The sequence below is a fragment of the Bos indicus x Bos taurus genome, chromosome X (assembly GCF_003369695.1).
Source record: "Bos indicus x Bos taurus breed Angus x Brahman F1 hybrid chromosome X, Bos_hybrid_MaternalHap_v2.0, whole genome shotgun sequence".
Lineage (NCBI taxonomy): Eukaryota > Metazoa > Chordata > Mammalia > Artiodactyla > Bovidae > Bos > Bos indicus x Bos taurus.
Genome location: NC_040105.1, coordinates 94,237,110 through 94,247,167, shown reverse-complemented (window position 1 = coordinate 94,247,167; position 10,058 = coordinate 94,237,110). Strand labels below are relative to the sequence as shown.

At 46.9% G+C, this 10,058-nt stretch overlaps 1 protein-coding gene across 2 annotated transcripts in view; it reads right to left on the bottom strand.

Annotated features, from left to right (window-relative positions):
• Window positions 1-4,843: 4,843 nt before the first annotated feature.
• The window catches only part of DRP2 (dystrophin related protein 2), a 43,822-nt gene continuing 38,607 nt past the window's right edge, over window positions 4,844-10,058 (bottom strand). For both annotated transcript variants that reach the window (XM_027534442.1, XM_027534441.1), the window contains 3 exons: window positions 7,940-8,177; window positions 6,715-6,835; window positions 4,844-6,402 (listed from right to left, as the gene is read on the bottom strand). In XM_027534442.1, coding sequence (XP_027390243.1) covers window positions 6,278-6,402; window positions 6,715-6,835; window positions 7,940-8,177 — 484 coding nt within the window. In that variant the 3' untranslated portion in view covers window positions 4,844-6,277. The remainder of the gene's footprint in view (window positions 6,403-6,714; window positions 6,836-7,939; window positions 8,178-10,058) is intronic.

The following is a 10,058-nucleotide window of genomic DNA, read 5'->3' as shown; positions in this document are numbered from 1 at the left end:
GGCCAGAGAACGTGGCACATATGCCACATATGGGGCCATCGTGTGGGAGTAGAAGAGCCTTGTTCCGGCCTCTGTCCGATACTGCACCCCAAGAGCAGCCAGAGCTCTGGTGAGAGGCCGTGGGGAAGAGAAGACAACAGGAAGGAGCAAATTCATGCATCTGTGGCGCCCTTCTGTTCCCTCCACCACCACATCTCCTAACCCTGGGTAACTGCTTCACCACTGTCCTCCAATCCCCCCGAGACGGCAGCAATAAGCTGCCCTGACTCCTTCCTCACCCCCAACACACACACATGATACATCATGAAGTTTTCCTTCTCTACAGCCCGGTGGTTCTGACTTTGGCATGTTACACAACTGCACTGTCCAATATGATATCCACTAGCCACATGCAGCTTTTGAGCACTTGACCTATGGCTAGGCAAAATTGAGGTGTGTCTTTCCACGTAGGCAAGGCTCAACTGCAGGAAGCCCTAGGCCTTGGCAAAATGCTCCATGAGCCTCCTGGAACCTGGAAAGATAGGCAATCTCATGGGGATTCGAGACACTCAGCTTTCTGTTTGGAGGGAGGCTGTCATGGGGCAGTTTCTCGTCTGCCTCCCTCATTCTGGTGAGGCATGGGATTTTTCTGCCTGCCTCCCTTCTCCCCTGTCCTTGCCCCAGAGGGTTCTGCTGCAAGCCATAGAGCTGCTTAGCGGAGGTGTGGAGTTGCTACTCAGGAACGCAGTGTGCCGCCCTTCCTGTTGCATGTCATCTGGCCCCTTTTGTTTCAGTGTCATCCTGTGCAACAGGGACACAGAGAACGGATCCCATTGCTGGCCTTGCTTTTACTGTCTCTTCAGTAATAAAGTGCCTGGCTCTATGTGGGTTTCTAGTTTTTTACCAGCTGAATTTGTACCCTGCTTGACAATTTCTGAAAGTGTAAGCGAAAGTTGCTCAGTTGTGTCCGACTCTTTGCGACCCCATGGAGTGTAGCCCACCAGGCGCCTCTGTCCATAGGGATTCAGGCAAGAATACTGGAGTGGGTTGTCATGCCCTCCTTCAGGGGATCTTCCCAACCCACAGATCATACCCAGGTCTCCCACATTGCAGGCAGGTTCTTTACCTTCTGAGCCACCAGAGAAGCCCAAGAATACTGGAGGGGGTAGCTGTTCCCTTCTCCAGGGGATCTTCCTGATCCAGGAATCAAACTGGGGTCTCCTATATTGCAGGCGGATTCTTTACCAGCTGAGCTACCAGGGAAGCCCCTGACAATTTTTAAGGCTTATTTAAAAAACAATATAAAATATGTCAGTAATGGTTTTCTACTGATTACATGATGAAATGAAAATATTTTGGATATATTGGGCTATTATTAAAATTAATTTCATTTGGGTTTGTTGGGCCTTTTTTATTATGGCCGCTAGAAAATTTTAAGCTGCATATGTGACTCACATCATATTTCATGTCAACTTCATTGACAATGAAGTCATAGATTGGTGAGAAAGAATATTGGTGGTGGGGAAGAGGGACTGACGGGGTTTTATTTTGCCAGAAAAGTGTATTAAAAAAAACTTACCACCAATTCACAGGGACATTTAACACAGACATTCCCCCAAAATATATAACCATAATCTCAGAATAAAGGATATATTTTTAAATTGAATATATGTAACTTTATGGAAACTCACTGCATTGTCCATATTTTTCTCTTACTGCTTTAGGGTGGTGAAATATTCCTCAGACTGATGAGGACAGTGTTGAAGAACCATTGCTATAAAGAGCTAATTCCACGAGTGAATAACTAGCTAATTTTTATGGGACCTTTAGAGGTGACCACTCCAGGTAACAGTGGTGGATGAGGCTAGCGGGGTGTGTCTTTTTTGTCCTGTAGGTGTTGGACTCTTCTGGTGTGTTTTGCAGTGTTCTTGTGGGTTTGTGGCCCCACCCTCTCCTCCTCTGCGCAAATAAGGGAACAATATAGAGTGTCAGAGTCAAAGAGCATAACCAGAGGAACCAAAGTAAACAAATACGAATTTATTCTTTCAAAGCAGAATTTAAGGGAAAGGGAGAAAAGCACCACAGTGAGTGGCAAAGTTAACCAATTTGTTCCCAGCCCCGCCCTTTCATCCCAAATTTTTCTAGACTAGTATGCCACCCTTTCTGCTTCCCCGAATACCACCCTTGTGACCACCAGCTCTTGTAGCCAGCGAGCAGCATCACAGGCTTCAATCTGGCCTCAAGACTGCCCTAGGGACACCAAAGACATTGAGCAGGTGCCCTTCCAAATGTGGCAGCTGTGGGAGGAGATGAAGCCTGGGAGCTTAGCCTTGGCCTTGAGCCTTTTGCTCTCCCACAGTCACTGGTGTTTAAAGAACAACAAGGAGCTGATGTATTCCTTTGTTCTCAGAGTCAGCTTTTGGCAGGAAGGCCCAGAGATAGAGGTGCCCAGCTGAGTAACTATGTCTCCACAGCCCTAGGGCAAGCCCCCACCTTTCTCCTCCAGAACTGTTTGTCTCAGGACAGTTACATTCTTAATTATCTGTCACTTACATCAACAGAACTTTGATGAGAGTCCTGGCTTGAAATGGTCTCAGAGGCCATGATTCTGTCATTGAGAATGCCTGTTCAAGGAATGCTCTAGCCTGAAGTTGAATATGGAGCCCAGATCCCAAACACACACCGCAAGCATCATAGGTATTCCTTAAAATTTATCCGGAAGGAAATCATCACCCAGGATTGGCCTCTGTTTGACCTCAGGGTTTCTCATTACCATGGCCTGCCAGCCCAGCCCCTAAAGTACGACAAACTCAAGCAAGTTTCTCTACAAGGAAATATCTCCAAACTTTGGACCTTGAAGGAAATGGGCATTTGAGGGCCTTGGTTTCAGCCTTTCCATCCTGGAGGGAAGGGGGCATATCCTGGGTTGGACCCTCTCTAGGGAACCACGCAACAAACAGCCGGATGTCCTCCAACCAGTCAGCCTTCCTCAATAATTGCCCAGTCAACCTGACTCCACTCTGCTCTCACTGGAAGTAGAGGTACCCTCCTAATGGCTTTTTGGCCTCTGTCAGATTCTGTCGAGAATATATCACCTATCAATCCTAACTGTTCCCCGTACTATATGCCACAACCCCAGCAAACACTCACTTTCCTTACCACTGATGCTAATCCCACAAGTCAAAGGTTTTCATTAGGCCGCCTAATGAACCAGCAACCCCCTTGACCACCCTTCCAGTGTGGGGCCATAAACAACGCAGCATCACACACTATACCTCTAGGAGATAAGACACACAACAGACGGCCTAACACACAACACATCTCAGGAAATCTCACCTTCATCTGAATTCACAGTGCCCAAAGATCTGTTTACCTCACTGTGGGCAAACTGTGAAGTAGTGTGGGCAAACTGTGCTGCCGTGACTGTCACTGGACCCTTGAGCCATATACTCACCTCAGGCATCAAGGTAAACACAGGACCACAAAGTGTCAGTGACCCTATTACTGAGAATTCAACTCTTGACCTGCTGCTTCAGTCCACCTATAACACAAATCCTACATAACGAGATCTACATCTTCTCTACCATGACCCACTGCAGTTGTCATAGGCCCTCAAGAGCCCAAGATCTCTCAGGCAGAGTAGAGATTATGGAAAAGGAATTTGCAGAACTTTCCTGGTAAGATTGTTTCATAAATGTGCTTTCTTCAGGCTTAGGCAGGCATATACCTCATAGATCCTGAGCTCTCAGTCCCATAGAAAGTTTCTCCTATCCTTAATGTGCTCAGTTGCTCAGTTGTGTCTGACTCTTTGAATTACAGACCCCATGGACTGTAGCCCACCAGGCTTCTCTGTCCATGGAATTCTCCAGGAAAGAATACTGGAGTGGGTTGCCATTCCCTTCTCCAGGGTATTTTCCCAACCCAGGGATCAAATCTGGGTCTCCTGTATTGCAGGTGGATTCTTTACTGTCTAAGCCACCAGAGAAGCCCCTACCTATAATCTTGGAGAAGGCAATGGTACCCTACTCCAGTACTTTTGCCTGGAAAATCCCATGGACGGAGGAGCCTGGTGGGCTGCAGTCCATGGGGTTGCTAGAGTCGGACACGACTGAGCAACTTCACTTTCTAGGCACCTACAAATATAGGTCCCTTGCCAAGCCTGCTAACCAATGTCCAGGCTCTTTGTTTGATGCCTACCTGCCACCTGCTCACCATATATTACCAGTTTTCCTGCCCTGAGACCTCATGAGCACCAAGGCAATTGTCATGAAAAAGTCTGACACCCTGAACCTGTGGCTTAGTGCCCCTTGGTGATTCTAGAAGGAGGCAATCCTAGGTTTCTGGACCAAAGCCACTGCCTTCCATGCCCTGCAGTAGATAAATCTAGTTTCCCAGCAGTTCTACCCACTGGCTACTGCTTGATTATAAGACAGCACTCCAACCATCTCACACCCTTCTAACCTTGTTGGCAGTTTCTACTTTCTTTAAAGCCCTGAGTCAGACTTAGAAATTGGAAGGTGCAAGAAGATGTACTCTGTGTCTTAGCCTGGCTATTTGTTCCTCCCTTTATGCACAGGGTGGGTAGAGCTTGGATTTGCTCTATTTTGGCCCCTGAACCATTATTCAGAGAAGCCCAGAAAAATTCATCCCAGGACCAGGTCTTCAGGGAACAAGATTTGGAATGAATGAAGAGAACAGAGTGACTCTTCCTGTTAGATTCCTCTGTGGCCACAGGCTTTCTGTTGCTTTGGTCTTGAGGATGGCTCACCTCAAATATGAATGGAGAGACATCCTAAATGAGCAGCTAGGAGGCATCTTATCTGTCCATCCAGAGGCTGGGACTAACAAAGAGCAAGGCAGAACATTAATACTTCAAGAGGTATTAGAATTTAATGTGTAAATGAGGCTGGGGTAGTACTGATGTACAGTAGATATGAAGGATAGCTAAGTATCTATATAAACTTAGGCAAATTAAGTCAGTTGCAGGATTCTAAGTTATAAAGTTCCTTTTGACAGAAATCTGCCTAAATGAGACCTGACTCTGTTCAAAGTTCCCAAGCCTGCTCCCCCGATGCTCCCCCCTCCCATTATCTACTCTGAATAGTTTCTGGATAAAGGGATCATGGTATGTGTTGCCTAGGAAAAGTTAGATAAAATTGCCTAGGCAGATTTATCCAGAAATCTGCCTAAGAAATTTGAGAATTAGGTTCATTTTCCAGAGCTAGAAAGAAAGGTTTTATGCGAAGGAAGGCCTTGCTGTTGTCTGTGTGGAAAGTGGCCAACTTGCTGATTTGAAGCCTGTGGACCCTAGGAAAGGGCTACTATTCAGGGCGGACTGTTGCATCTGCCTTCTGATTAGCTGAGGGATATCAGCCACCTCATCTGATTCAACTTAAGAGAAAGAAGGGTCACAGCTGTCAAGGGTGTGGGACAGTCATACTCCTCTGGTCTAGAGGAGGGCTTTCCTTTCCTCACCGAAGGAGAAGACCCCCTTGCTGAGAAGCTGCCAGCCCTCCCTCAGGGCTGTGAGGGCCGACTCAGAAGAGTTGGTCTCTCAGGATGCTGAGCCTTTCAGGAAAGAGGAGGATCCGGGGAAAATATCTAAGCCCCTACATATTTCTTTACTGTTTCCCAAAGTAAGGTGAAAATAGGAACCTGAATGAACTGTTCCCCCTTGAGAAAGGTCTGCCAGGGACTGAGGCAGACGAAACTGAAGATATTCACAGAGGAAACAACATCTAGGTAGCATCAGGAGGACTAGAGCTATACCCTCGAGCTGAAGTTACATGACACACATTGCCCAGATTTTTCAGGGGTACTTTGGGGGGTGGGACTGTCTTCAGGCCACCCCTTCACCTCCTTTGTGTTGGGTCAGAGAGTAGGGCTAAGTTCTGTGTATTCATAATGCTGGAGCCTTGGGGTCATTAGGTGCCCTCCATCTCCATCATTCCATAGAGAATGGAAAGGGACCAATGGGCACTGCTTCACAAGGCAACCCATCTGAATGGCTTCCAAGTGCCATTAGCCTGGGCTGCAACAGAAGCGTACTGAAGGGACTGACCTCAAACTTGAAGTAAAGGGCACATTTCTAGAATCAGAGGAATCATGCCTCTCCCTCCCCCAGCCCCTCTACCCCCACCTCGCATACCACCAAATCTCTGCTGCTGCCCCGAGCACAAATAACTCCAGCTGAGGAGAGTGGGGCCAGCGGGGACTGGGAAGGTTGGGTGAAGTCTGAGGAAAGCCTTTGGCCAGACCAGGAGAGGACCATGGACTATAGGATGGGGCTCTGGTTCCCTCAAGAGGCCAGCAGTGTGTTGGCAGTCACATCAGAACTTCGTACACTGGGGAAGGCATGGCGGAGCTTCTCCATGATGTCCTCCAAGCAGAGGCTGACATCTTGGCTCTTCAATCCCACATCATCTGAATTGGAAAAGAGAGATTTGGGAAGACAACTAGAGATCCCCTTATGAGGTCAAGGGGCCGAGGTAGGATGCTGCCTGCTGAAAGATAAACCTATAGCATGTGTATCTTCCCAGCAAGATGCCTAGATACGTATGAGGTAATCAATATACATTTGTAGAATAAAGAAATGAATGAATCAGTCAATAATCCAATCATCCCTGACCCTAAGCTCAAAGACATGAGGAGGAACCAGTCCCAGCCCTAGCAGAACCTTGGGCAGGAGACCTGAGGCAAGACAAAGCCATGAAGGAAGGGGTTGAGGGAACTCACCTGCAGCTTCAGTGTCTGGAGTAGTTTGTCCTTTCTCTTGGGGGTGACTGCCTTCTGACTGCTGTGGAGAGGAAGCCAGAGACGAGCCTGCAGAGCCATTGCCATTGGATTCAATAGGTGGCTGGAAAGAGGTAAGGCATAACTTAAGTGACTTTTGCCTTCCTGACCTTACTTTGACAGACTCTTGAGCTTAGAAAGGTCCTTAGAGACCTCATGCCCATCTCTTTACCCTAGGACTTGAAGAAACTTTTGATGGTGCCCCAGTCAGTGGCTTCTCCTTTCAGGAAACTTCTTAGAATATTTAATTACTAAATACCTTCTTCCTTCAACACCAGGTATCAAAGGCTCCCAGTTCTTATAAGGATGGCATTGCCCCCAGAAGATCTCTTGCTTGTCATTTCAGTTATAATTAAACTATTTAGAACCCAATTCCATCTGGAAATATAGAGTTGCACCCCTGATCCTTGGTTCATGACATAAAATCATTTGTTAAGACCTCCAGAAATTGATCCAGAGGTCATCCCTTGGAAGATCTGGTGTGGTATTCCCTGGTATGGATAATGACAACAATAGGTAACACTTATGAAGTGTTTACTAATATTTCTGGTATCATGCTAAATTCAATAAATGTATTATCTCATTAGATTTTTACCACAATTCCATGAAGTTGGTATATTTTTATCCCTGTCTTACAGATGAAGAAACTGGGGCTTAGTGAGGCTAAGGAAGTTGCCTAACATTCTAAGGCCACTAATTGGCAGAACCATATTCAATTCCAGGGCTGTTGAACTCCAGAACCACACTACATCCTATACACTCCCTCTCAAAGAGAAAAGGAATAAAAAGTAACAAGTGATCTGTCCATAGCTAAAATCTTTCTTTCCCCAAGCATGCCAATTTGCTTCTTTCCAGCAAACATCAAAGCAGCAAAATCAACCTTTTGGATGGTTCTTTGAACTCGTTCTTTCAATACCAGATTCAAACGGGGGTTGGGGACATGAGCCCCCAAAAGCCCTCCCTCTGCCCAAGGCCCCACGGTGACTTGAAAGTAACACAGAAGGATGGAGTGGAAGCTCAGTGCAAGAAAATTGGCCGAGTGCTGTGATATAGTGGCTCCTTCATTACCCCATCTTTTCTGATTGTCAGCTCAGTGCTCTTTAGAAAGCCTTCCCAGCCCTCCCGTGCCCAGAAGCTGCTCAGGTTCTTCCCCTGGCCCCAGACCCACCTGTAGGAGCAGCTCCCTTAAGCGCTGCAGCTGGGACTCCAGTTGCTTGTTGTGGTCTTCAAGAATCTGCATGCGCGTCTCCAGGCGGCTCTTGTGCTGCCGAAGGATCCGGGCCTCAGCCAGCAGCTCCTCATTGCAGTGGCCCTGCGCCACCTCAGCAGAGCCCTCAGTCAGGGCGGGTACCTCAGTGGCCTCTTCATGCTGCCACTTCAGGCGCCTCAGCTCTCCCTGGAGAATCCTGTCAAGGATGGAGAAGCCAAGGCTGAACGTCCTCATGGGGTATTGACTGTCCAGGGCCCAGTGTCCCCTCAGAGCCATGCGTGAATAATCCCTTTGCATTCCCATTCCCATCCCCACTCCAGCCGTGCTCTTGCCTTAATGGCCATATCCATTTCCTCTCCAGCGTATGTGTCATTTACTCTGCTGTTCTTAGGCTGCAGCGCAGAGAGCTGACATTTAGTATAACAAATTTCTCAGCACTTTGATGTGCTGCTTTGGGGATTAATTCTGACCTTAAAGCCAGGCAGAAACACATTCTGCAAAAAAATGAGGCATTCGAGTCACTGACTCACCTACTCCACTTTTAGATTTTTAGATTACAGGGGAAGACATAACATAAACAAAAGATCACCCATCTTTCCTCTTCTCTCTGCCACCCTCCTCTTTGGCCCACTTTAAACACCCACATTGGGTCATCAAGGAAACAGATTCCAAAGAGATGGTCTCCTTTGGGAGATATTACTTTTTTTTTCCCTTTTTTACAATAGAATCACTCTGTCTCCGGTGCTTCCCAGGGCCTCCCCACCACTGCTCTAGCACAGCACTTCTCAAAACACCCATAAGAAAAAACCAGGGGGATTTTTCAATCCATTGTGGATCAGTGTTTGGTCTGAATGCATATGGCTAGTACACTGGTCATGCCACACAGCACTTGCCACACAAAGTTCAACAATACTCAAACTGGTCTACATCCTATTCAATGAAGACAAGTCCACTCATTATATGCTTGGATATCATGGCAATGTCAAATTGCTATGAAAGTTTCTAAAAGCTTACTCTGTATTTATGTATTTATCTTGTCTTGAACCAGTAAAAGATACTTTGCAAACAGGCACTGTTCTAAGGACTAGCAACTCCAGACACAGTCTGTTAGGCCAGCAGCATGGGCAACTTCTAGGTTAGAACAGCAGGAACTGAGGCCTCACCCCAGGTCTGCAAATCAGAACCTGCATTTCACCGAGCTTCCCAAGTGGCCCGTATGCACATTGATGTTTGAGAAGCACTGTTCCAGGGGGTGATATTTATTCTAGGACACACCCCCAAAGTGGCTTAGATGCTCTTCAGACTCCTGCTGCCCTCTGTGCTTTAGGGAGATCAATGTCATCCCTGTAATCATCTTCACCTTCGCTCTTCCAGTCCTCACATGCTCTGTGAAATATCATCCTCCTCTTACCACTTTCACTAAGTGATAAGGATTTCTTTCCAACAACTGAAAGTTCCTTGAGGGCAGAGACAAGCAGCATCTCTTCTGTATTCTCTGTGTTTGCATTCTCTCTGCCGGCATCTCCTGGGTACTTGGAGATACTCAGCTTGAGTTAAAAGGATTCAAATAATTATTAGTATTGTGTGTGTATGTGTTTATTTGCTCAGTCATGTCTGACTCTTTGTGACCCCATGGACTGTAGCCCACCAGGCTTCTCTGTCCATGGGATTCTCCAGGCAAGAATACTGGAGTGGGGTGCCATGCCCTTCTCCAGGGGATCTTCCCAACCCAGGGATTGAACACACATCTCCCATGTTGCAGGTGGATTCTTTACCATCTGAGCCACCAGAGAAGCCCAAGAATACTGGAGTGGGTATTCTAACCCTTCTCCAGAGGATCTTCCTGATCCAGGAATTGAACTGGGGTCTCCTGCATTGCAGGCAAATTCCTTATCAGCTGAGCTACAACAGGGAAGACCAATTATTAGTATAGCTAGCTTTTATTTTAGCTATTGAAAGGGCTATTTTAGAACCCTTTCAATAAGACAGACACTGGCTAACACATAATACGCTTGATCATTTTATCTTCACAAATGACTCTCAGACATAGGTATTTTACAGCAGCTCCTCATCCCCA